The sequence below is a fragment of the Varanus komodoensis genome, unplaced genomic scaffold (genome assembly GCF_004798865.1).
Source record: "Varanus komodoensis strain SLA01 unplaced genomic scaffold, ASM479886v1 scaffold19, whole genome shotgun sequence".
Lineage (NCBI taxonomy): Eukaryota > Metazoa > Chordata > Lepidosauria > Squamata > Varanidae > Varanus > Varanus komodoensis.
Genome location: NW_025335550.1, coordinates 4,330,981 through 4,358,666, shown reverse-complemented (window position 1 = coordinate 4,358,666; position 27,686 = coordinate 4,330,981). Strand labels below are relative to the sequence as shown.

General features: G+C 48.8%; 1 protein-coding gene across 1 annotated transcript in view; it reads left to right on the top strand.

The window, feature by feature from the left end:
* Window positions 1–27,452, top strand: part of ABCC12 (ATP binding cassette subfamily C member 12) — a 58,493-nt gene extending 31,041 nt beyond the window's left edge. Inside the window, exons 17-29 of the mRNA XM_044428061.1 lie at window positions 1,066–1,155; window positions 1,902–2,005; window positions 4,580–4,774; window positions 5,771–5,997; window positions 8,350–8,487; window positions 9,321–9,507; window positions 14,517–14,606; window positions 15,439–15,628; window positions 16,510–16,669; window positions 19,604–19,682; window positions 21,599–21,712; window positions 26,006–26,170; window positions 27,312–27,452. Of these exons, the coding sequence (XP_044283996.1) occupies window positions 1,066–1,155; window positions 1,902–2,005; window positions 4,580–4,774; window positions 5,771–5,997; window positions 8,350–8,487; window positions 9,321–9,507; window positions 14,517–14,606; window positions 15,439–15,628; window positions 16,510–16,669; window positions 19,604–19,682; window positions 21,599–21,712; window positions 26,006–26,170; window positions 27,312–27,452 (1,880 nt within the window). The remainder of the gene's footprint in view (window positions 1–1,065; window positions 1,156–1,901; window positions 2,006–4,579; window positions 4,775–5,770; window positions 5,998–8,349; window positions 8,488–9,320; window positions 9,508–14,516; window positions 14,607–15,438; window positions 15,629–16,509; window positions 16,670–19,603; window positions 19,683–21,598; window positions 21,713–26,005; window positions 26,171–27,311) is intronic.
* Window positions 27,453–27,686: the final 234 nt, after the last annotated feature.

The following is a 27,686-nucleotide window of genomic DNA, read 5'->3' as shown; positions in this document are numbered from 1 at the left end:
ACAGGGCTTTCGATGGGGCAGACCTCCTCATGATTGTAGGAGTGCTGTAGGGTTGATTGGAAATATGACTTATTCTCAAGGACAGGACATGCTGAAGATGCTGCCCAAGCCAAGCCAAGCCAAGCCAAGCCAAGCCAAGCCAAGCCAAGCCAAGCCAAGGTCAACTGACCTCAGCCAGGCCTTCTGAACACCAGACGTCCTCAGTGGCTCTGGCCAGTTCTCAGGATGGAACAAGAGAGCTGGTGTAGACTGGGAGGAGTGGCTGCTCTCTCTAGCATCAGTTGGGTCTTTGGCTTCCTGGAGGGTGCAAGCACACTCAGGTCCACTTGGGAACATGCAAATGCAGAGACTGTTCCCAAAGTCTGGGGCTTTGTATGATGAAGGCCATCACCAGCCCCCCACCATCATCCAAGGTCCCTTCACGACTCTGCTGTTGCAATCTCTGCTTGGTAGAATCTCCGTCCCTGGGAGGAAGCCAAGGGAGCTGTGCAGGATGGATACCGTACCTCCACACGCTGGATCAGGCACACGTCTGGAGGTTCCATATCACTGCCATAAGGCAACTCTAGCAATGAAGGAAGGAATCCCCCCTCCCCTTCCTGTAAATGATGCCCCGTTTCAGGTTGAATTCTGGACATCCCTGGCAGCTCAGTAATGAAAGCCGCTCGAGTGCGAAGCAGAAATTGGTCCCTCTGGCTGCTATTCTTTCAGTCCGTTTGCATTTGGCTTTATATGCACCCAGAAAGGGGAACAAGAATATCAATAGGCTTTTGCTGGGTGGCATTGATCGGTTTTGCTCAATCGATGCCCTCCGCCTTTTGATTCCAGTCACGGATTCCAATTCATTTGCCAGCCATTAAGAAAACAGAGGGAATGTTTACCATATGGCTTCATCCAGGGGAGGCTGGCACCAGGAATACATTTCGCCAAGGCTCCTGTGAAGCCTCAAATGTTTATTTTAGTGGATAGACCCGAGTGACGTCCAATTTTACTTAAAATGCATGAGATTTGTCAGCACCGGATAACGTTTCAGGGTGAATGAATGCTTGACGGTTTCTGCCGCAGCTCCTGCAAGCCAACTTGTCCAAGAAGAAGAGAAGAAGGAAGGGGCTGTTACGTGGAAGACGTACCATGCTTATATTACCGCATCTGGAGGTACCTCCCATAGCAAGTGTCTTTTGCGAGCAAATGCCATTTCTCTTTGTAGATTTCTGCTAAAATCATTGTATTTTAAGTGGCTTGTGCGTAAAAGGCAGAGCCTCCAGTGATGCAAACCTACCCTTAATTTTCGCTGTGCTGGAGATGTCTCTGACTGTTTGGTGCTTGTTTCTTCCAAGGCAGGGGGAACTCATGGCCCACTGGCTGCGTGCAGCCCCCTGCGGCCCCTTGGCATCAAAGTTCATGGCTGTGAGGGGGAAAGCAACACCACTGATTTGGCATTGAAAACCAGCAGGGGACCACTGCAGAATGTGGCAACAGCTGGATTTGGCTTGCTTCTGGCGGTGGCGGGTGCGGGGAGGCTGGGAGCTGCAGGAATGCAGACCTTGTGTGAAAAAGCCACTGCACCTCCATGGCAATTTAATTTCTACACAGGCTCCTTTTAGGAGAGAGCATAAGCTAGGCTGAGGGGGAAACACTCAAGACATGCTCAGAAGCATCTCTGATAGTGGGGCGGACATACTAGGCAAACAGAGGCAGGCTGTTACATCATCAAATGATTCTGGGAATTGTCGCTGGCAAGGAGGCTGCTAATGGACCCTAACCACGTAGCATCTTCCCCTCTTCTCAGGACTAGGGTACATAACAAGGGCAGTCAGGTTAGATGGATGTTCTCCCTGTCCTCACGAAGACAGCGTGTTTCAGTGTTCTTCTGCTAAGAACTGGCCCAAATTTCCTTTTAGGCTTCCTGTTGTGGTTCTTCATCGTGCTTCTCTTTGCCCTCATGGTTGGCTGTTCGGCCTTCAGCAACTGGTGGCTGAGTTTCTGGCTGAAGCAAGGTGCTGGGGTAAGCGCACATTCGGAACCGTAAGCCTTTTGGGTCCCAGCTCCTGGTCACCTACAGGAAGGAACTGATCGCAGCAGAAATGGGGAGGACAGGAGCTGCGTAAGCTGAGCACGTGCTCCTTTCCATGGAAAAAGGAATTGCTGTAATTTGGGTTGAAATGCAAGACCTCTGTCACCTTTGCAGGCAAGACTATGACTGAGCTACTTGTGTGACTGCTCTCCTTGCTCTCCTGGCCGCTAACCATGGCCGGGCCATTTCAAGGCCCCCGTCGACCCCTCTTTTCACCCTGCAGCAGGGAAGGAAGGACCTGCCACGCTCGGTCTTGATTCTCGCTCTTCCACTGCTGAGCCCATTCCATCCGGGTTCCATTCAGGGCGGTTGTTTCTTTCTGTACAAAGACTCATGTATATTTCTGTGTGCGTGCATGGTTGCATTTCAGATGGGCACACTTTTGTACACTCCATCCATCCATCCATCCGATTTATATGGGTTTATATAAGAGCGCGGCTGCAGTTTTAAGGATTACATAGCCCAGAAGTCCACAAAGGCCAACTGAATGCCTCTTCATGAGTCCCAAAGCAGGACATGAGGGCAAGCTTTTATTTCTGCTGCGGCTCCCCAGAAACAGGGATTCCAAGACACACTGGTCAGATCCTGGAAATTCTACAAACCCATCATTGATTTATTTATTAGATTTATGCCCCACCTTTTTTCTTCCAAAGAACTCACCGTGCCTTACATCATTGTCCTGCTGCTCTCAGTCTTATCCCCACAACAACCCTGTGGGGTGGGTTGGGCCGAGATCCTGTGACTGGCCCAAAGTCACCCAGTTGGCTCCATGGCTGAGCGGGGACTAGAACCCAGACCGCCTGAGTCCCAGCCCTGTGCTCTTAACCACTACACCGCACTATCTCTTCATGCACCCATCAATTAAGCACATTTGTGGGCATTTTAGAAACCCATCCAGTTTTCTTTGTACATTTGTCAACTTGCTCATATACATGAATGTATTTTTGTTTTGTCAGTGGTTCAGGACTGCACAGATTGGGCAGGTGGGGTGTTTAGCAGGTAGATCTGTTAAACATCAACACTTCAGCGGGGTGAATTTCTCAAGCATGCCTGCATTTTAAACTGGGATTGGACTCCTGATTAAGTAAACGATGCCTGCCAATACCTGGCAGTCCCCTGTAAGGTCACCCACCTGCGGTACCTTCTCTTTCTTTACTTTTTGCCATAGGCTGGCAAAAATATAAAGTGCAGCTTTTCAGAGTTTCCTTTTTCAAAAGCCAGCTGTTCAAGAACTTTGTGCTTTCTTAGCTTTCCAACCATCTCTAGCTCTTTCTAGAAAAAGCCAAAGGCAAAGACTTTGCAAAGAGGAAGAGGCCCTCTTGCCTGTGGGTTTCCAAAATCAAGCACCGCTCTCTCTCGAGATACAAGATGATTATCCTCTGCATAGCACAGGGGGTGTTTTCCAAACATCACTGCTACCCGTGGTACATACGAATGGTCTTCTTTGCAATTGAAGAGCAATGTTGCCCACCTACCAGCACTGGAGAGCCAGTGTGGTTAGGGTACCCGACTGGAACCTGGAGCCTGGGTTTGAGTCTCCACTCAGCCATGAAACTCCTCAGGTGGCCATGACCAAGTCACTGACTGCCTACCTGACCTTCTTCCCAGGGCTGATGAAGTGAGGATAAAATGGAAATATGGAAGCCATCTTGCGTTCTTCTCCAGAAGGAAAAAGGAAGGATAGCAGTGCAGTGAAATGATACTGGACAAGTTACATGCTGTGCCCAGTGAGAATTAACACAAGGAGGGGATGGCAGGCCCAGACGCTGCCTCAAAGCTGCACAAAAAGTGCCACTACCAGGAACAAAACACAAATCAGCAGTACTGAAATTCAGACCCTGGGGAGGGAAGGAATCCAGCCCTCCCAGCCAGCTGTTTGGGGCTCACCAGAAGGCCACACCCCCTTTTCAGTCCCCTCAGCTGCCAGTTGCTTCTTGGTTTCCCAGTTTTTGTGCAGTTTTCCCCACCCTAAAAGGTTGGAGCACATCTGAGTTTTGGTTTGCGCAGTGGTCCAAGAGGGCAAAATGATGGAAGTTCTGATTAAGAAGTGAACTGAACTAACTCCTCTCCTGTCTCCTCCCTGTTCCAATGGTGGGTTAACATTTTGTGGCCACTAACACACCCAGTCCGTGCAGTTTTGTGGTCTCCCCACCTTGGGTCTTTGACATTGTTGTTTTTCCCTTTTTAATTTTGTTTGGGAAAGCATGCTTTCCCCAAAACCTGTCAAGAGAACCCTCTTCTGTAGCAGTGATGCCACTTTGATTCTCTCACCAGTGAAACCCAAAGCACAAATGCCAAAAATATATGTTTTAAATGTTTAATGCAGAACGTTTGATTTCTTTTATTCTAGTGAAATCATTCATTTTTCCCCAACCGGGGGAAAGTGGGGAAACTACCTTTTTGGATAGTAGAAAGGACGGCCCAGTTGGGCACTCATTTAGGAAAGCATTCATGAATCTCAATTATAGGTTTTGTGTTGTTTTGTTTGAAATCCCGTCTTTGAAGGTGAACTGCAGCTTTGCACAGAACACAACCTGCAGTGCGGGAAGCATCCCTGATCATCCTCGGTTACAGTTCTACCAGCTGGTCTACAGCATGGGCATCATTTCCATGGTCATGCTGAGCTTCGTCAAAGGCTTGGTCTTTACCAAGACGACCTTACGGGCTTCATCTACTCTGCATGACACCGTGTTTCACAAGGTATCAGAAATGGCTTGTTGCCTGGAATTCTTTGGATTCCTTGACCCGCTGCTGGCTACCTGCAGCGGGTCAAGGAAGAGGACTGGAGCTCAAAGGTTTGGGTCCCAGCTCCTGGAAGGCCTGTGGTGTGAATCTATGATGGCCAACAAGTTGGCATGAGAGAACAGTTTTAACCAGGTTGAGCTGATCCCAGTCTTTGTGGGGTTTTGCTTGTCAGCACAGCATCTGCCTTGACTCCTTTGGCCAAGTTGTGTGGAGCGTGTGCGCCTTTGCTCTGCTTGTGATCTGGATTGTGTAGATGGACCAAGTGAGAGGCAGCGTGGCATAGTGGTGAGAGTGCTGGACTGGGGGAGCTGGGAGCTCCAGGTTTTAGTCCCCACTCAGCCATGGAGCTGACTTCCTCACAGGTTTGTTACTGGAAAGATAAAATAGGAGGAGGAGGAGGAGGAGGAGGAGGAGGAGGAGGAGGAGGATTCTGTAAGCCACCTCGAGTTTCTTGGAAAAAAAGGCTCGTAATAAATAAATAAGGGGAAAGAAAGTAGTAGTGGATGGTCTCATTCACTACCCAACTGAATGAGCTTCCACTGTAGCTCTCCTGTCATCCTCCGTTTCATCAAGAAAAGGATTTACATTCTCAATCAGTCCTATTTTAACCAGAATGGTTTCTTTCCAGCATTGCAATTTGAGCATTATAATTCTTGTGTATGTTACGGCTCCTTTGAAGTCATGCTAAAATGAGAAACAAAACCCAGAGCCCTGCTTGTTCTTCCTGAACGGCAGCTTTGCAAAGAAGACCCCCCCCCCCGCCACCACCCTCTGGCATCAAACCAAAGCAACAGAGCACGTTGCTGTATTTATGTCATGGCTTAGATGAAGCCAGCCTCTCTCTGCCACGCTCATACAGAAGGTTGCAAAAGACATGCCTGCTGTCCTATTTGTTGTTGTTTGTGCTGCTGATATTGATGTTAGCGGTTTCTTTTCCCCCTTTAACCACAGATCTTACAGAGCCCAATGAGTTTCTTTGATACGACTCCCACTGGCAGAGTAATGAACCGGTTTTCTAAGGATATGGATGAGTTGGACGTGAGGCTGCCATTTCACGCTGAGAATTTTCTGCAGCAGTTGTTCATGGTGCTCGCCATCCTCGTCATCATGGCCGTCGTGTTTCCTTCCCTCTTAATCGTAGCAGCTCTCCTAACTGTGCTTTTCATTCTGCTCTTTCAGTAAGTCGGTGTGGCTCACATCGCAAAGCATTAAATGATCGTATGAAAAATATCAAACGATGACAGCACCACAAATACAGCAAGTTAAAACAACAAGGGCAGCTCAGGAGAGATCAGACAATAAACCAGCTAGGCTAGGACAGAGGATGTTGACAGCCAACATCTGAATACCTGCATGAAGCAACTCAAGGAACTTTCTTGGGGCAGGGGGTTCCACAGCCCAGAGGAAAAGGCCTTCCTCTCCCACATGCCAGCCAATTACAAGTTTGATGATGGTTGCACAAAAGGGTTCCTATGCTTAATTAAATTGATGGGTAAGCAACCTTCCAAACATTTTAATTCCAACTCCCATCAGCCCCACCGAACACAGCCAGTGGTATGGGGTTAAGGGAATTGCGACCCAAAACATCTGGAGGGCAACAGGTTGGCTGCCCCTAATTGAACAGCAGGGGAAGAATTATAAGGGGGTGGGGAGGGAGCCCTTTTAAGTATCCAGGGCTAAGTCAGCTGGGGCCCTGAAGGTAAGCACCAGTGCCCTGAATTGCACTCAGAAATGCGCTGAAACCCAGACCAGCTGCTGCCTCCCCAGTGATATAACGCCTCAGGCAAGGAGGCGCTGTGCAAACCCATTTCTAGTGGGTTCAGGACCCTGGACAGCTCCAGTGGTCTTGGTTGTGAGCGTCTCACCTTGCATTCAGGACCATGGCCAGCGGCTGCAGCAGCCGACACTGCGCCCAGCTGGCCTAGAACCACAGCCAGAGGCTTCTGCTGAGAGTACCTCCCACCAGGTGCTGCACCTGGCTATCTGAAAGGGTTCCTGCAGGTGTTTCTGCAGTCTCTGATGACTTCAGATGGGGACTGGGTCTGAGGAGCGGAGATCTGGTTCCAGAAATGCTCTCTAGGGCTTCCTTGCTTGTTGGAGGATTCGGAGGTCCAGACTTTGCAGCCAGAGGTTCACAAGACTTGCCCAAGATTCAGCAGACTGGCTGTGGAATGCAGGGCAACTGGGCATAATTCAGGAAGGACCAGGCAATGGTGCTGATTCCTCCTTAGAGCTGCTAATGCAGGAGAACTCGGTCTCTGCATGGTTGCTCAACCCATAGCCATCACATGCATTGCTTCCTCCACCAGTCCAGCTCCAGGAAAAACCCAGCCTCACCATTTCGTCAGCAAAGGTCATTTCTGAGCTTTCTCCCCATTCTCGAAAGAAAGGCAGCCCCAGAGGTCTTGCTGCTTCCCTCCCCAGTAGTACTTCTGTTCTTCCTATGATATTTCTGTGGAATATCTGATGTGTTTATCTGTTGGGTTGCATATGTCATCAGTAAGGAGTCTTGTGGGTCTGGAAGGAGAGAAATACATCACACAAATATTAAGGATATATTTTAAAAAAAATATGCGTGCAACGCATTACTGAGTTAAATCAAGACCCAGCCAGGACCAAGCCTGAGAGGAAATAGGAATTTGTGTCTCTCCAGTCCTGTCTGACATGCCCACCCCCTAGGCCCTCAAAGCTCCATCAGGCTTGAACTTCCAGCCCTCACAGGCAGTGCCTGTGCCTTAGAAAAGGCAATTTGACTTTTGAGAACGGGAAAGGGACTGCACAGAGCTGTGAGATCATTAAAGGAACAGGGGTCAGGAGAAAGGGGGTGGGCCAGGGAAATGAACTCGTTTTGGCCTCAAGAGTTTCTCCCTGGACCTAAGGTCCAAAACTTCTCAGTTGAGGGGATCCATGGAGGCTGACTTGCTTCAATCACACCTCCAGTAAAGCCTTGTGATTTCGTTGCTTGTAGACCCTGCTAGGGGTGTGAAGATCAGGCTGGCACCTGGCTCTCCTGCACTTGTGGACTTCTTTTCCGTGTTCAGCCCTGGCCAAAAAAGTAAGCCAAGCAGAGATCAAGTCTGCAGGCTCCTTGGAAGTCTAGTAGCATCTCTGTGCAAAATATGCTAAGTGCATAATTCTGTGTGCAAAGTGCATAATTCTCTGTGTGTGAACTACACAAAGCCCACAAGTCACACTGAAATGTGAGGAAATCTGATGGATTCCTCACATGTCCCAAGACCCTGGATTCTTGCAAGCAAAACAGTAAAACATAAATTCCCCTGCTCTACTCTTGAAGGATACCTAGCAATGGCAGTCCTATAACCACATACCTAGGATTTAATCCCACTGGACTCAGTAGGACTTATGTCTGAATCAACTGCGATTGGACTGCAATGCTTCTCTAAATGGCGGGGTTCATTTATTGAGGGCTTTAAAGCCCAGAATGTTGGTTTGATAGCTGCAATTTGAATCCATTTCCAGAGCTGAGATCTATTGTTGCCCCTGCACAATGCACCTGCCTTTTGTTGCAGGGTTTTTCAGAACACCATCCGAGGGCTCAAACGCATTGAGAACATCAGCAGGTCTCCGTGGTTTTCTCTGATCACATCTTCCATCCAAGGCCTTAGCACAATCCATGCCTTCCAAAAGAAAGAAGACTATATCAATCAGTTAAGTCACCTGGCTCCACAAGTCACATTTTTCTCCATCAGTCACTCAGGCAGAATAAAGCACTGTGGTTATTCTTCACCTGGTCACCAACCTGGCCCATTTTGCACCTGCCAGGACACTGATGAAGCCACTCTGCTATTGTGTGACATAAATGGTGGAAATCCTGTGGGTTTTCATTTGCAGGAAATAGCAAGTCTTGGGGAAGTTCCAGATCTCACTGCGGACCCTCAGAATTGTCTCAGAGAGATGGCTGGCTTGTGCAACCACTCAGTTTTCCCCACTGGAGCTTTTTAAACTCTTTCCCCGAGCTTTAAGCTATTGCCGGGGGTAGGTTTTTAAAGTGGGAGATTCTGACCCATTTGCGAGTCTCCTAGCAATTTCTTTGTAACCGGGGTCTGGCGGGAGGAGTGGGACACTGAACGACACAGCGCCAGTGCAGTCTTTCCATTCTGAGCCACGGGAATTTTCATCACCCATGCCGGTGAGCCCTCTGGTGGGGCATGGCTGTAGCAAAAGCCTGTTGATGTTAACCCCTGAAGCTCACAACCACCTCGTGGCTAGCAGCATCCCTTCTTCTCCCGGATCAGCTACCGTTAGGACTCAGAGGGAGAAGGGGAACAGGAGGGATGTAGCACAAGATGGACTCACCCCTCATAATAAAATGGTTCTGGGCTTCACCGCTGTGAGCTTTTACTCAACACTGCCCCTTTTGTTCATTATTACATTTTTATCCCGCTTCTTCCTTGTCTTCCAAGGAACTGAATCCAGCACTGCACAGCGCTGGCTTTCCATGGAGAAGAGTATAGAAATACTGTCTTTGCTTTCCTTCCAGGTTTAAAATGCTGAATGATGAAAACTCCAGCCATTTCATGCTGTTTAACTATGCACTGCGGTGGTTTGCCGTGCGGGCGGATATCCTGATGAATGCCATGACCTTGATCGTCGCTCTCTTTGTAGTCCTCAGCCCTTCATCCATCAGCGCCGCAGAAAAAGGCTTGGCTTTATCTTACATTATCCAGGTAAAAGATCTGCGATTGCAAGCCTGGCTGAACTTGTGCTCAGTTTTCATGAAGTCCAGACTCAGCTGGGCCTGATGCCAGTGTCTGAATGGGTTGTTTTCATGAACAGAGAAAAAAGCAGAGCAGCAGAGCTAGGCATTCATGAGAACGTTATTCTCATTGCGATGCACATTTGCCAAATCTATGCTTCCTCGGCCAAAACATGGTCTAGAAACACAGTTGTTTCCAGAGAGTATCATGTCATTCACACCCGAAACACACAGATTCAAAAAGACACCCAAAATTCAGTATATTTCAAAAAATTGCACACCTAAAGGTGTATTCTGGGGGGAAATAACCACAGCAGCGCTTTCTTTCTTGACAAATCAAGTGCGAAGTTCTGCATCTGCAAAAGCGAAATGTGTAAACATGGGTGTGTGTTTTTAAAAATGTCACAAAAATAGGTGCCCCTTTTGTGTAGATCTTTCAATGTGCCGTTTGATGCAGAAATGGAGGACGCGAACCAGAACGTGAAGGGGGGAACAGAACTTTTCCATTACTACACATGGTGGGCTACCCACCTTCCAGCCAGGCCTCACTCTCTCTCCATGGATGCCTGTTCTGGTGAAGCTCATCAGTGAAGGAGATCCCTCGGTTGTGCTTTGTGATCTCTGGCCCCCTTTGGTAGCGTCATACGGGGCATGAAGTGTTGCAGCACCATCACTGGGGCTGGGGGCGAGTTGTTTGTGGCTCTTCCAAAAGAGACCTTCCTGTTTTATGGGATTCCTAATGCACAAATACAGCCATTCTCCAAAGCTTGCAACAACTCTTAAATTGAAAAGAGGAGGCATGTGTGGCGTAGTGGTTAGAGCACGGGACTGGGACTCAGAGGATCTGGGTTCTAGTCGCCGCTCAGCCATGGAGCCAACTGGGTGACTTTGGGCCAGTCACAGACTCTCAGCTCAACCCACCTCACAGGGTTGTTGTTGTGGGGATAAGATGGAGGAGGAGCTGTAAGCTGCCTTGAGCCCTTTGTAGGAAAAAAGCAGGATATAAATAAAAAAATAAATAAATAAAAAATAAAAATTGTGTTCATAAGCACATGGCAGCTACTCAGCCAGGGCCTGCATGTATGACTGGCAGGTCCTTGCGCTTAGAAATGTGTCTTTGTTTCACATCCCAGGGTTTGCGCTACTGAAAATGTGGGGCCATATATAGTTTGCTGTATATATGGTGAATTGCATCTGAGTCCCTCACATCCAAAGACATGAAGCTTTCTTCTATCAAGTCAGTCTGTTAGCCCCCTATGGTTTGTTTGGCTTAGCCGCTGAAGATTAGGGTCCTCATAACAGGTCTTGGGCATCACGGGCTTGCCGGTCCTTTTAGAAGTGATGATGTCAGGGACTGAACCCGGGACCGTCAACAGGTCAAGCGGGTGCTCGACCACTGTGCAAAACTTCCCATAGGAAGTGGCACATGGTGAGGCTAAAGGTCTCTTTCGGAGGGTGTGCCAAAAACTAGATGCAAAACTGGTGACTGCTTGCCACATCTGGCTGCTTTATCACACCATGGGGAAAGTGTTCACGATCTCATTTGTCGAGCGCAGGAGAACACTTGAAAGGGGATGCTTAGCTGGAAATACAGGTGTGAATTATTAAAAGGTATGGACAGACTTGGTAAAATCCATTCCATCTTGGTTTGCTAGGTTCCAGCATCCACTCTGACTGAATCTGATTTCGTGCAAATGCGTTTGTGCTGATTGCACAAATCAGCACTCCTGAAGTTGCCCAAATCCCACTCAAATGTGCCAGTCCCCAAAAAATATATTACATGTTCATGCTTTAGCCCAGGGGAGGGGGAAAACACATTTTGACATGCTTATATCGAACACCAACAAAAATGTTGGTGTCTTAATTTTGTTTTCCATGGCTAAAATGGTGCGAAATCCTGAAAATTTATGTTAAAAATGGGCCGTGTGAGCCCTCCCCACCCCAGGTCCAAGAGCAAAAGTCTCCTGGACTGGTAAGTGAGTCTCAGGCCAGCATCTCCCTGCCTCTGCTCACTCTGTCCAGCTCCTGCTCTACGCAGCAACCACATTACCCCACCTAAAGATAGGGCTGGCCTGTTTCTGGCAATGTGTAATTTGACCCACAGGATACGTGGGGTCAGCAGCAGTCCTTCCACCCTGCTATTCAATTTGTCTCCAGGTGCTGCAAAACTGACCTTGGGCAAAGAGCGGCAATCGAACATTTCTGCTGTGATGTTAATCATTCATGGAAATCAATACGTTATTTCCTTAAAAGTCACCCTAAGCAGCCTTGACCAGACCTCTCACTGCCTGATGCGTTTTTATGTCCTCATCACTTCCCTTAACCTTTGTACCCCCAGACTAGTGACGGAGAGATATTTCCAGTTGTAATGGGAACACAAGGCTACCAATAACTGCCTGGATTTCTCACCTTAACCCTTCCTCACCTTATTCCAGAAATTCCACTCCTGCCATTGAAGCTTGTATACAGCAGATACAAGGAACTTCCTGTTATGATCATGGAATTAATGACACATCACTCATTTCTGTATTTTATGCATGTTTATACGTACAACAAAAGCAGATGTTGCTTAAAGCGTAATCTTTTCCCCTGAAGTACGAGGTAGCTTTAAAAGCCTTTTTTTTTTTCATCATGCTAAATTACGTCCCTTTATTAACTCATTTTCTGAAACTACTTCCTAGGAGTCAGCGGAAAAAGCCAGAAAAACAGAGCCCCCTTGAGTCAAATTGTGCAAGGTGTTTTTTTTCTAGGCATGTAATTCATCAGGCTCCACAGGCATTTATAATAGCTCAGAAAGTGCCTTGGGGATTTATCATCCAGGCTGTGAGTCACCATCTTCTCCTTAAATCCCCTTTCTTGTTTGACTGCTCTTTGGCTTGGCACAGCATGGAAACGGATGAAGGGTGGCGTCTTCGTTCCTGCTTTGATTCATTCATTTTCCTACTGCCCAATAGCCGAGACTCTCTGGGCAAGAGAAGTTAAATCTAGACAAAAGTTTAAAAGACATACAGAAAATAATAATAATTCGAAAGAACAAAAGCACGATAGCAATCGCAACTGCTATGATTCAGCACTGCAGCAGTGCAAAATAAAAGGGAATGGAAGTTGAAAAGCTCGATGGTTAAAATGCTGGAGGAATTAGAAGGTCTTTGCCCCGTGCTGAAAAGCATACAAAGCAGGTGCCAGGCATGTGTCTTGGGGTGTGACCTGCCTCACTTTCTTTGGAGGGGGTTCTGGGTGTCCCACCGAGGTGGCCGGGCCCTACCAGAAAGCACTGTGCTGAGAACACTCTCCGGCATCTATTTACCTTCAGCCCTGATTTGGGCTTTGCTTGCTTAGCTATTTATGTAGGTCCTCCTTTTTCCTTTCCAATAACTCAGAGCAGCTCCCATCATTCTCCTCTTCCTGCTCTCAGTCTGATTCCCCAACAGTCCTTTGTTGGAACCGAGGACGGGATGCAGCTGTGACTCTCTTCAGGTTATTCCAAGGAGCATCCCCAGCCTTTCTGCAACACGTCTTCCCTGCCCACCTCCCGTACTTTTAGTTTTTCAATATGCCCCCAGCAGTTTCTTTCTCACTCCTTCTTCAATCTTTGGCCCCCTCTGCTCCTGCTTCTCCTGACAAATTTCCTCCCACACCTCTGCACTGAGTCAAAACTCCGACTTCGAGAACCACAGCTATGAACGTGTGAGATTGTTTTAAGATGGCTCAGGGTGTGTGTAACACACACACACACACACACACACTGCAGTGTGCTTGCACAGAACAGGGGAGGCCTGCTTAAGGACAGACGTTTCTCCCACATTTTCTCAGAGTTGGAGGTTCCGACATGGGATATCTTGATATGGGATACCATATTTTGCTGGCTTTTCCAGCAGCAAACTTTACATGAATGTGTGTGCAGGCATGAACATATACATACATATAAATTCACACAGACACATTTACCTGCAGCCATGAAAAGCAGTCCTCAAGAAAACAATAAACATCATAATTCAGGACACAACACGATGCATATTTAGACAGGAAAAAGTAGGTCATGGTAGCTGGAGAAAGCTGGAAGTTGTTGGACTTCTTTTCTGTCTAAATATGCATAAATTGTGCCCTGAATCAACTAAATGGATGCAGTGTTGTGTGCCAGAGTTCCTCCCTCAACAGCTACAGACTGTTTTCCTTGCAGAGCATTCTTAATCGGCCAAAAGTGCAAATCACCCAGAATTAGCCTCTGAGCATGCACAGAGTGGCTTGTTGATCCCACTCTAATAGCCCCTCAAGGAATTCTCCTTGTGAGCATGCCTGGGGCCCATCCCTTTGGGAGAAGCCTTCCAAAAGTGAGTCTACCTCCTCAGACCACTTCAGGTTTCAGTGGGGCATCCATTCCAGTGGCAGCAATACTCTGAGCATCACTAGGCAGTTTGGCCTGCCTGCCATTCTGATTTCCCAGAATGCTCTTGATGCAGCATCACTCTGGGGCATCATGGGAAGCTGAAAGGCAGCTTGGCCCTGCTCAGACTACTGCCGGGGCCACAGCAGCTGCCCACGTACGCCAAGGGCCGACACTGTTCTTGACAAGTTTTGCAGAAGCACCTAGGAAGTCCTTTCTCCGTTGGCCATCCACCCCGCTTCCAGTGGTCAGGACCTTCGTGGAAGGGCCTCATGAGGATGATCTTAAGACTCAGGAAGCTCAAACTAGAGCAGGGAGTCCTTCAGGTACTTATGTCTCATGTCTCTAGGCGACTAGGTCTTTAAAGGAAAGCAGCAGCATTTAATTATGGCCCAAAACAGACGCATAACCAATGACGCTCTTTAAAGAACTTGCACGGTCCATCTGCATCTAACTCGTTCCACTGCACCAACTTCTTCGAACTCCAGGTGTGCACTCATAAAGGCAAAACGTTTAGGGTTTTTCCCTTGTTTACTCAAACATCATAGTAACATTCACAAATGTTTCCCCCTTGTCCCTCTTGTTTCTTTGGACAGCTAGGTGGACTTCTTCAGGTGTGTGTGAGAACAGGAACAGAGACGGAAGCCAGATTTACTTCCGTCGAGCAAATCACAGAGTACATCACGGTAAGAAAGAGCCCTGAACTAGAATGTGAAAGGGGTTCTTTGGAGTTCACATAGGGGGGAGGTCCATTTTCGTCTGCCCCCCAATTGCTGCAGGGCTGCTAATGAAGCGCCGTGAATGTTCCTATGGGTGAAGTGAGGCATCGCTTTTGCAGCTGTGATCTCAGCGGGTTCTTTGCCTCTGGTGTGAGCACAGCATTGGCAATTTTCATTGATGGAAAATTCATGCCTTGGTCTATGCAAACAGCCCAAGGAGGTGCTTGACTCCTGCCCGGGTGGAATGGACCGATCCTCCACGGCAGGGGTGGGGAGCCTGTGGGTCTGCAGAGGCTGCAGAAATGCAACGGCCTCCAGCCCCAGACAGCCGAGCCCACGGCAGGCGGAGCACAAGAAGCCGCAGCCCAGCAACACCTGGAGGTCACACGTTCTCCATCCCTGGTCTTCAGACTGCATGTGGGATATGACATTTTGGAAGTTACCCTAGGTCAGGGATGGGCAACGTGGCTCATGGGCTGCATGCAGCCCCCGCATTGCACCAGGTTGGGGAAAGCTGCCAAAAACAATAACGAATACCCGCACTTGCCTTTAGAGTCAAGTCTGGAAATGCTTGAATGTATTTAAAACCCAGATGCGTGACTACAGTCACGTCTTTGCTTGACTGCATCTCTTGGGTACTTGTGTTCCGTTTTTGTCGTAAACCCTTTGGAGAGCCTCCAGCTAAGCATGCAGGAGACAAAAGCTTTAAATAAATGAATCAATACATCATGATGCTGATGCTGAGGATGCTATTGCTCTAGAAGATTAACACACCGCCACCACCCCTGGCCTGTTTCAGACATGCGTTCCTGAGACATCGAAGGATGCTGCGGTGGTCAGCCCGCCTGGGAGCTGGCCTGATAAGGGTCAAATCACATTCCAGCAATACTGGATGAAGTACCGAGCAAGCAGCCCCATGGTGCTCCGGGACATAGATGTGGTCATCCACGGAAAAGAAAAAATTGGGGTTGTGGGTCAGACGGGCTCAGGTACGGTCCTTCACGTGTGATGCTTGTCTTGTACGCTGACCATGGGCATCTTGGCCTCTGATGGCGGGGAGCAAAGTGCCCCTGTGCTCTTCCCAGGGCAGCTGCAATATATATATAGGGCCTCCCCGATTGGGGCCCCATGGGCAAAACAGCCCCATGGGGCCCCGTCCTCACTGAGTCCACCTTCTGGACACTGTGGTTGGCGGTTGCCCCTGTCCTTCATCCTCAGCACGTCTGCTATTTGTTTATTTATTTAGAAAGCTTCTATGCTGCCCCATCCGCCGAAGCCTTACAACAATAAATAACAATATAAAAACAATATAATTGGAGATGTCCTGGCCAAAGATGCAAAATCAATAAATAATATTAACAATTAAAATGATGGTTAAATAAAAAGGTCTTCGCCTGGTGCCGAAAAACAAATAATGAAAAACAAATGCTACTGGCTTGCCGCTTGGGCAGAAAGTCGGTGAGCAAAAAGGCAGTGGCATCTCCTGCCCCCTTAGTCACCTTGGACCACGGCTCTTGTCCATGGGGAGGGAAGACCTGGCGTGTGCCCAGCCATGCCTACTCCTGGAAACAGTGCCGGCAACCCTTGACTGATATGATAGAGCAGTGATGGCGAACCTTTTAGAGGCCCAGTGCCCAAACTGCAACCCAAAACTCACTTATGTATCGCAAAGTGCCAGCACTGCAATAAAACCTGAATACTGAGGTTTTAGTTTAGAAACTCACAGCCAGTCCAATCAATACATATATATCCTTGGCAGTGCCCTGACCGGCCATGTGAAAGCTCAGATGAGTCGCGGCTGATGAGTCTTGGCTCGTGACATTCGAAACCCACTTCGAATAACCCATTTAGCATTCTTTGATCCTTGCAGGAAAATCTTCCCTAGGGGTTGCCTTGTTTCGACTGGTGGAACCGGCCGCTGGCACTATCCTAATTGATGGCATCGATATCTGTACCATTAGCTTGGAATCCCTAAGAACGAAGCTGTCTGTCATCCCTCAAGATCCGGTTCTGTTTGTAGGTACAGTCAGGTAGCTGCTGTCACCTTTATCAATTAACCTTCCCTGGAAAAGTAAGATCTCACAGCTAATACGAGCTTCTAACCACCGTTACCCCATAGGATGGTGGGCATGGGAGTTCAGCATCATTAATTGTGTCATGCTGATGAAAGGCTGTGAGATATTATCTCACTTAGTCATCCAGTAACTTCAAGACAGAAAAGTGTACGGGGACGCAGACTTATGTTGTCAAGAAGTGCCGTCAAGCTGTCTCCGACTTACGGCAACGAAACCCTCCAAAATGCCCCATTAGCAACAGCCCCACTCAACTCTTCCAGATCCAAGACTGTAGCTTCCTTTATGAATCAAGCCATCTCACATTTGCTCTTCTTTTTCTTCTTCTGCCTCTGACTTTCCCTAGCATGATGGTCTTCTCCTTCCACTTAAAATGGCTGCTATTAGCCACGATTCCCCATGGAAGCTCAGTGGCTGTTCTTCTCAGCACCTCTGTAGGGAAAACATGAGATGCTCCACTTTGGAAGGAGGGCTGTTGTGCATAGCTTCACACTGTTAAACAAACACACAAAAGATAGGTGAGATCTAAACTGGGTTCTGCCTTAGGCTGGTTCACCAGCTGTAAATAGTTAGAATGCAGCGCCTCAGCCATGATCGGGGCAGACCCTTTCCAGTGTGCAGCTCCTTCGCTGAGAACCAGTGCACTGCATAAGAAGCCAAAATACCCCTCAGGCAGCAGAGTGCATAACCACAAAAGCAGCTGTTCTTAAGCCCATTATCTCTCTGGTTCTCCCCATAAAGCCGCCAAGCAAGCCAACCCCAAGCCCCTCTGTTCAGAAGTCAGCTCTGCAGAATTCAGTGCAACCTACACCCTCGTAAGTTGATTTTGGATTGCAACCACTTAGGTAGGGCATGAAATAACCAAGCGGAAGATTGTCGTGATTGTCTTTCTGCTGCTAAAGTCAAGGAAGACATGTCACATGGAAACTCTCAGGCTTTGCAAATATAAAAGAAAAATCTGTTTTATTGTTTGGCTGAACGAGAACAGAGAGAGATAAAGAGCCTTGATGGATCTGTCATTTCCAATCTCACAGGGACCATAGGTTTGATTTTAGGTTTTTGTGCAAGCTTTTTGTTTGTGTGTTTGTTTTGTTTTGCTTTGTTCTGCTTTTAAGCTCTATGGAAATCCTGCACATTTTCTCCTTCCTACTTTCCTGCACATGTTTTCCAAGGCACACATTATTGTACACATCTTTGGTATGAATTTTAAAACACACCCACTCCCTCCCACACACACGCAAAGTGCTTTCCATTGCTGAAATGCAGTGTTAGGCACACTTCCCCCAATACACGGAGACGGTAATCTCTTCCACCCCAGCACCGCCGTGCAATGCTGATGGGTTCGCAAGCTTTTTTCCCTAGATGCACTGCATGGGAAACCTTGCAAAAATTCCAGGTTTTGGAAAGCCAATTGGTCCCAGCTCACAGAAAGACTCAAGAGGTGTAAATGGCATGAATTTGTAGTAAAATGAATGAATGAATGAAGAAAACTCAATGGAGTGAATTTTCACCCATCCCTCAAAAAACAGTAAAATAAAAAGTGAACTATGTCTCCTACATCCGCCAGGCCACCTCTGCAATGAGCTGGGGCAGGCAACACACTCACCTTATTGTACACCAGAGAGGGAGGTGCCACCAGCATACCTGGTGTTCCCCCAAGTTCTTCAGATTCCTTTCCAAAGCCCATTCTAACTCGTGTCTGCATCAGGTGGGGAGCGTTGCTTTTCCCCCTTCTTGCATGAGTCTGTCCGAACGACTGCAGCCCATAAGGACCAGCCACAAGCCGCCCCTTGCCAGCTGCTCATTGCCCTGTGGCCGTGCCCCAGCCTTGACCAAGGGGAGTAAAGTAGGTCTCTCCTGAAAGGAAATCATCCAGAAACTGTCTTGAAATGATGAGTGCAATTTCCTGCGCAGTGTTTCCAAGGAAGCCCCGTGGAAGTTAATGAGCATTGTGGTGAGGCGCTTGGGGAGAGCAAAGATGCGGCTCTGCATGGGTCAGTTTCTCATCAGCTGCCGCACCACCATCCCGAGCCATGCAGGTTGACTGCCAATTGTCTGGAGGCTATTCTATCATCCAAGGGACTGCAGGTGGCGCAGTGGGTTAAACCACTGAGCCACTGGGCTGGTTGATTGAAAGGGCCCCAGTTCGAATCTGCACAATGGGGTGAGTTCCCGTTGCTCCGTCCCAGCTCCTGCCAACCTTGCAGTTCGAAAGCATGCAAAGGCGAGTAGATACAAAGGTGCCACTTCGGTGGGCAGGTAACAGCGGTCCATGTACCTCGGTGTTTAGTCATGCCGGCCACATGACCACAGGGACTGTCGGCGGACAAACGCTGGCTCCCTCGGCCAGGAAACGGAGATGAGGACCGCCCCCAGGAGGCAGACATGTCTGGACGTAACGTCAAGGGGGAACCTTTACCTTTATTCTGTCATCCACGCCACAACCTGGTTGTGGTCACAAGTGCAAATGAGTGGCCTGGCCTGGGCCTGTGGAAGTGCTCCCTGCGACAGTTCAGGCAGTGTTGGTTTGACTGCTTACCCAGGGCCTTCCCACCACTGGAAATCCAAATGGCCTTTGTAGTCCTTCTTACATAGGAACAGCAAGCCAGAAGGGGCCTCCCGGGCCATCTAGTCTGACCCCCGGCTGCAGCCGGCTCTGCTCACAACATGCCCACCATGTGCATGTCCAGCCTGCCCTTGCACACCCTCACTGATGGGGCCTCAGCCACCTCCTGGGGAAGCCCACTCCATACCCAAGCCCATTCACCTGCACACTCAGTCCCCTCAGTGAGATAATTATGAATTTGAGAGCACGCTCCACCAAGGATCCTGGAGGCAAACTTTTCTTTGGGAAAGAAACGCACTCCTTTCATTGGAATTCCTGCTTTCCAGGTACAACTTGGATCCTTTTCACGACCACTCCGACGATCAGCTCTGGCAAGCTCTGGACCGGACCTTCATGAAGGGCACAGTACGTTCCTCCCTCTCTCACGTCTGGTCTGATGTCACACTCTCAGGCTTGTTGTTGTGGTTTAAACGACGGTCCCTGGGACTTCTCGATTGTTTTAACACCATGTCTTATTAACCGGAAGAGACAGAAGCCACCGTGAGCTTGGTGTCACTAACATTCAGTCTCATAAAAATAGGGACAATCAGTGTTCACTCATCACAGATTGCCTGCACTGCTGCTTTCTGTCCTCCCACTTTTTGTTCCCAAGGGGGATGATGGATGACTGCAGGATACGGTCCTTTTCAACATCTAATGAAATGCAACCGATTGCTGTGCATGATGTGTGTGTGGTGGGGCCCGTCTCTGATCATGAAAATGCGACTCCTACACGGCCTGATGCTGCAGCTAGTTAGGCGCGATCAGAACAAGCATTTACATCGCTAAGTTCATGCAGGTTCCAGCTTTTATCTTGCTAGAATCGAAGTGTGGGATGGGATGACTTGGATCCAAGACCAGCCACACTTAGAGGAGGCCCACAGAAATCCATGAGGCTCAGGTTAGTTGTGACTGACGCATTGCAGTTGTTTCAGTGGGCCTACTCAAACCATGACCAAGTCTGGATCCAACCCAAGAAATGTATGCGTTTTGTACATTCCTCAAGGGCCAAACTTCTAGTCTTCTTTCAGTTTTGTAGACGCTCTTGGGGACGTGTTCTAGTGCTGGCTGAGGCCAAATGCAAACTGATGGGACCAAGGTTGCCCCAAAGACTCCCACCTTTAGCTCAAAGCCCTTACTCACTTGAAGACTTAGGAGAGGGATGCCATCCTTTCAGAATGGGAGGAACTGTGCAAAGCCCCAGAACCCACCAAACAACTGGGGGCTGAGGGGATGCGGTCTTGCCATGGAAAGGGTTGATGGCCAGATGGGAAACTCCAGCCTGGTCCTCCAGATAGGCAGGAACTGGCCTGTGGGGCAGAGGTTCAATGCCGCTGACGTATTCCCCCAGGGCTTTCTGGGACACCTAGCAGAGCTCAGAGGTTTGTATCAAAGCCAAATGGGCCTGACCCTCCAGCATCGCCCCACCCCTGAGGTAGGAGGATTCTGGCCTCCAGCACAAGCATCTCAGCTTGAATTACTTGAGGCAATTCTCCCCCAGCCAGCAGTTCCAGATGGAGCCCCATGGCACCTCAAAAACGTTATAGAGCAGCAGAAACACATGCCCATTCTTTATTTTCCTGTCTTCATTTTACACATAACAGTAGAAACATAGAAACAGAATGAGTCAGGAGGGGTCTCCTGGGCCATCTAGTCTGACCCCCGCACCAGCTGGCTCCACTCATGACATGCCCTCCATGTGGACGTCCAGCCTATCCTTAGGGATTCCCTTTAGTGCTCTCCCAGCTGGGAGGGAAAGCACTGCCCAGGGAAGCCTGCACTCTCCTCTCAGGCCTCTGATTGGTGTAGGGGGCGTGGCCTGGAGCTCCTCTAAGCGATCTTTGTGGCTGAGAAAGGCAGCCCTCCAGGGCTGAGGCTCCTCATCCCAGGACGATGGAATCATGTGACAACAAAGGGCCAATCCCATGGGAAGCCTCTTTGTTTTAAGCTTCCAACAAGAAACTGAAATCTATCCAGCTGTTCCATGGAATGCTGTGCATGGTTGTTTGCCCAGCATAAAACCTGGCCACCTTCCCAAAATGCCTGCGTGCCAGAGCTTTTCTATTGACCTGCTTATCTTCCAGACAGTTCCTTGCCCTGTCTTGCCTGCCACCAGACCTCCAAGCAGCTCCGAAGGCTCACCTGTTTAGCCGTACATCATCTCACTTGGCAGGATTCAACATCATCATGTCAAACAAATTAGAAAGCGCTGCCTGCATTATCGTGTTGTGTGCAAGAAATGAAAAATGTATCACCCCCATGGCATTCCCCATGTATTCTAGGTTTCAAAACTGCCGGGAAAACTCGAAGCAGAGGTTGCTGAAAATGGAGAAAATTTCTCTGTAGGGGAACGACAGCTACTCTGCATGGCGAGAGCACTGCTACGAAACTCAAAAGTGAGTCCTGGAGCAGTCAGGAGTTAATCGAACTGCTCTTGAATCCATAAGGGGTCCTTGCTCTTAAAATAGCACTCATTGTGCATCTCTAGCTAGTTTTCCCATTACTGCAAGAGGGGCAGTTACATGCTACATAAATGGCAGAAGTATTCACTGCTATCATTTCTTAATAAAATCCGCCATATCTTTAGGGCCCATGTGATTATGCATGAAATGAGAAGACAGCAGAGCTCAGCCATGGAATGGGGGAGAAAAGTGTTCCGCTCACATTTGAATATGAATTGCCTGATCTCTCTCTTTTGAACCAATATGCAAATGAAACCCCTGTTAGCTGCACCTTCCGGATTTTGCAATGGAGTTCTCCAATCAAAGCACGTGCACAAAAATAGTACATACAAGGTCAGCGGGGATACAAAAAAGCACAGAGTGGTGGAAGTCCCATTAAGGATGCATGATAAAAGGCAGGGATGCGCAGGGATTCTGTCTGAGGGTCAGAATCCATCAGACTCCCTGATGGCTTCAGATCCCTGAATGATGGTCCCCTTTGCAGCAGTCCAGAGTCCCAGTTCCTGGAAAGGATGCCCAGCATCTGCAGGGTGCCCACCGAGATCTGAGCCTCATGCACTGGCTCCGCCAGCAGCAGGGAGCGAGGGAAAAGTTGGTTGCCAGGAAGGGTAGCTGCTGTGCCTGCACACACGGGCTCTTTCCCTCACGCACTGCGGCTGCTGGCAGTGAGCAGGGAAGAGGCCTAGTCTCTGAGAATTCCGGCTGGGATGCCCCTGGCAAACCCCTTTTCCGCGTCTTGCAGCCGCTGCTGATGGGGAAGGTTGCCAGCTGTGCAGCAAGGGCTTTGCAAGCCTTTGCGGACGTCTGCTGGTCTCAGCTCTCTTTGCACAAGCAGGGCGAGCTGAGACGAGGTCTCCTGCTGATGCCGGAGGGATGGATTCTGAAAGGGTTCATCCCAACCTTAATACTGGGAAGCCTGCCAGCTAAGCCCAGCCTACCTCCCGGGGTGGTTGCTGTGGGGACGAGATTGAAAGCAGTCAGAGGCAAATGATATAAGCCACTCTGAAAGAAAAAGGGTGGGATATAAATCTAATAAATCCTAAATGAAGGGTATGTAGCATTTCCAGGACCTAGGCAGGCCTGGGAATCCCTGTTCCTGTGAAGCAGCAGCAGGAAAATGGTTTGCTCTCGTGTCCTGCTTTGGTACTCGCCAAGAGGCGTCCAGCTGGCCTTGTGGGACCTCTGAGCTGTTTAATTCTTAAAACTGCAGCCACTTTCTCAAGGCCCATCCCATAAAAGCTCATTTCAGTCACCAGCCTTTCTTGAACCTCCTCCAAACATTCCTCTGGATTGTTCCTCAGGGTGGAAGCCATTCCTCCATTCGTCAGCTTTATTTGCCTTCTGTACTTATCCTATCCTAATTTATAGCCTGAAGTGCCTGTCCCTGCCTCATCTCAGAAGCTAAGCAGGATTCGGCCTGGCTAGTATTTGGATGGGAGACATGAGTCCTTCACTGAACAGGGGGTTTGACCCAACAGCCTTCTGGGGCCCTTCCAACCATATGATTCTCTTCTATTTATGTCCCTTCATTAATAAGACAGCCTGCTTATATCACAACAGAGTTCAAGTACGATGGTAAATATATACCGGCATGTTTTTATTTACATCCGAATGGGCACACCACACACAGTCCTGTAAATACGCATCCCATTGCACAGCTTCCAGAGATCTTTCTGAGGGCCAGGAATCCACTTTTTTGACTGATTCTGCTGCCTGAGCCACAGTTCCCAGCTCAAGAGAAAGATGGCACTGTTGTTTAGGTGACCGGAACTCACTGCCTCATGTCCCCCACCCTCTGCTCGGAAAATGTCAGCTTTCTCTCGGCTAGCTCATAATAAATCCAACTATTTCCTTTTTAAATAGACACTGTTTGGGGCTCCAGCTCAGCCTCAGTCACATTTGATCATAGAAACTGTTCTAAACACTGAGATACTTCATCCTTCCTGACCAATATCTTCACAAAGGTCTTGCTCAAAATGTGTACCATCCCGGAGACATTTGTGTCTTCTCACACTGTGCTTGGGCCATCTGGCCAATGGAGCATCCGTGGCAGCATCTAAAATGTTGCCAGTCTCAGGGTCAACGAGTGATTTATAGGGGCTCAGTCCCATCCATGGCAGCTGCAGCTTTTGGAGGAAAGCAACCCTCCAATCCCCCAGCTCCTTCTCACTGCGATGGCACCTCCTCCCCTTCCTCAGCATGGCTATCTCCTCGTTGCAGGAAGAGCGCCAGGGAGCAGGTAGATGGTGGCCTCTCAAGCACCATCACTGATGGCTGGGCCAATGCTCCAAGTGGGTGAACTAGGAGCTTGCAGGGGTCCTGAGGAGGAGCAGCTCCAGGGACCTTCCACCTGAGGACCGCTGGTGGAGTGTGGTCCCTCAGCAAGTGCCCAGTCATGCCTACTTTTCACACAGACCCTGGATCGTGTTGCCTGTGGAGTCAGATCCTTGTAGGCCACGGCGGAGAACTGAACCTCCCCCTTTTGGCAGAGTGCAGATACAGGCATGTGCCCAAGCATGGGTGAAGCATAATAAGAAGTAGGAGATCTGAACACTGCTCCTAAATCCCCACCCAACTTTCTGCCCCTCTCTCAGCATGATCAGGGCTGGAAAGACCTCTCTATCTTTGATATTGTATTTGTAGACTGCCTTTCCAGCAAGGCACCACAGGTGGCTTCTAATGTATAGTAACCTTATACGTGGGGCAGGATTCAGGCATTTCAATGTTTTGAGCAGTGAAGTCCCTGAATGACCAGGAGGAACGGCTGCTGATGGAAGCAGTTCTGGGAGGGATGAAGCCAAGTGGACGAAGCCCGGCCAGTCAAGTGGGCACCACGGCCTTGCCTCTCCCTCCGCTGCCGCTCAGCAGAATGGCTGCTGATGGAGATAATGGGAAAGCCGGTGTAGGGAGGTGTAGTGGGTAGACAGCTGGATTGGGATTTAGGATGTTTGAGCCGTAGTTCCCACTCAGCCTTGGAGCTCAGGTGAACCACAGGTTCTCAGCCTGCTTAACAGGAGGGAGGAGGAACATTTCCAGCCAGCTTGGGTTCCTCAGAGGCAAAAAGGTGGGAGGTGAGGAATCCAGTGGCTCCGCTTGAGCCAGTGGTGGGGTCCTCACTGCCTTGCCTTGCCCTCTCCTGCAGCCACACAGGATGGCTGCTGATGCAGAGAATTCTGAGGCAGGAGAAGCAAATGGCTCCCTTCAGGCCCACGGAGGGGTTCTCACTCTCCCCTCTCCCTCTGCTGCAGCCTTGTAGAAGGGAGGATGACAGGGAGTTTGAGGAGCCCAGAAGGGACAGGGGGAAGCTGAATAACAGCTGGTCTTGACCAGGAGCCTTTCTGACTCGCCCTCCTCTCTGCTGCAGTGAAAGGGAGGACCCACTGTCAGGGACGGTTCATGAAGGCTGGGAACCAAACAGGAGTTGGTCCCAGTTGGACTGATGGAGGGGGACTCTCTCCACCTCTCTCTGTGATGCAGCCAATCGCAGTCTGAGATACTGGTTGCCCGTGCACTTCTATGGCAGCAAGAGGAAGGGACAGCAGGCCCTGAAATGCCTTTGTAGGACTGGCTTGAGCCCTAAATAAACTGAATCCAGAAGAATTGAGTAGAAGGGAGAACTTATATTCCAGCAGTAACAGTTGCTGTTAAAAGATATATTTATCCTAACTATAAACACAGAATGTTACACCAGAGTGAACAGCAAAATGTTAAGCAGATGCCAAGCAAACCTTCGGTAAGACAAAACTTGCCACAAAGGGGAGACGGAAGCATTCCTGTTGGGATCCCACCTGTCAGTACGTTAAAGTGGGGTGGGCAAAGTGTCTCTCCAAATATTGCTGGACTCGTCATTCCTCCCCCTGAGCGACCTTGGCTAGGACTGCTGGGAGAGGCAAACCAGCATCCTCTGGAAGGACAGGGGTCGTTCGCTTGCACCGTCATGTGCCATGATGGTGCACCCATTATGTGCTTCGTCATGTGCGCACATCCGGGTGATCTGCAAGTTTCCAGCAAGTGCAGCATAGATGCTTACTTCACCTTTCCACATGGCAATGCACTCCCACGTAAGAAGAAGTCCCCTGGAAATCCGCCATGTGATTTTGTGCGGAGATACAGGAATCTCACTTTATATGGTCTGGGAATTATTTTTCTTACTGGCGCCCTTCCGTGCTGATCTAGAGATGAGGGGCATCTTCTAAACTTGTGATCGGAGGTTTACTTCTCCTGCAGATTATACTTCTTGATGAGGCCACGGCCTCCATTGATTCCGAGACGGACTTACAGATTCAGAGGACCATAAAAGAAGCTTTTGTGGATTGCACGGTCTTGACCATTGCTCATCGTATAAATACCATCCAAGAGTGTGACCGTGTTCTGGTGATGGACAGCGGAAAGGTACTGAACCAGAGAAATCAAAGCCACTCATAAGGTCCTCATAGTGACACCAGAGGGTCAGACATGGTCTCTTTGGCTTACAGTCAAGGCACATGGGAATTGGGACTCTAAGCCAGGACTGGGCAACACTCTGGCTGACTTTATGCACCTCCTCCAGGGCACACAGGTTTGCTTTGAGCAACGTATGCCCTGTCAACTTGCTTTTTTATTAAAAAATCAGAAGATTTTTTTCTCATGGCCCTACCAGATTCTGGTGGCACTGTAGCAATTCCAAGGAGGGTGAAGGCAGTGTTGGGACTCAGGTGGAGGGAAGAATTGGTCCCTCACCATGGAAGTTCCCCCGATTTGGTCAAACACTTTTCCTCCTCATTCTTTAAACTATGAGGTGGCTTCTTCCAGTAGATTTGGGGGTGATTTGCAGTAGATTGCCCCAGATTTCTGCCCCATGATCCTTTTACAAAACCAGTAATGAAATAACCTCTCCCGCAAGCCAAAATTATAATGCTGAGATGAAGAACAGACGAAGCGTGGATACTTCTGTAGAAGGACTATGAGCTCTTGGTTCTGTACCCAAAGCAAACTCCTGAAAGTAGCAGTCATTTTGTTCCAAGCACACATTGTTGTACCAGGAGCCCATCTGATGGAATCGGGGGTTGTAGTAAAAAGAACACCGTTGACCATGCCAGCCTGAATCTTTCTCACCCTGCTGTAATCCACAAAGAGGAGAGCGGGGATTTGGTGCTGGGCCAAAGGGTCAGAGCTTCCTTTCTCCTGCTCCACAACCCCAGTCAGACTCTCTCACTTTGCCTGCATCTGAACTAAAGAGGCTGAAAGTTGGGGCAAATTCCAGATGCTCGCAAATCCAGAAGTGATGTCCAACATTCCTATACAAAGGAGGGGCAAAGGGGCAGAGCACACCTGTGATAGAAGAACACAACAGGGCAAGATCCTTATTCCCTATTAATAATGCTCCTTCAAAAGAAGGAGGAGGAGGGAAAAAAACCCTCCATCACTATTCTCCTTCCCCAGGGCATTTTTTCCATGATAGGAAACTCATAAAAACCCACTGTAGTCTTGGTTCATACTTGACATTTACTAATGCATCTGACATTTGTTATATCTCGTTCCTGATGACTTTCAGGTAGCCGAATTTGGCAAACCGGACGAGCTCGCTCAGAATCCTGATTCTGCATTTGCATTGCTTTTAGCTGCGACAAGCGAAGTCGTGTCAGAGGACAAGGAAATATTTGCGTCTGCTTTCAGTGCAGACCTTGGAAAATGAAGGTTTCACGTGGGTAGGAAGAAAACAAATTAATATCTAAATCATCAGATCCCATCAACAAAGAAACATTGTAAACTTTGCTGAAGGTCACATCCACCGGGAAATTCAGAAGCCTGGTAGGATCCTAGCAATTAAAATGAAGAACTAATTGAGGGAAAATAGACGAACCCTACACACAGATGCAAACCCCATAGGTTACACAAAGGTAACTACTAATAGGGTGTAGTTGATCAT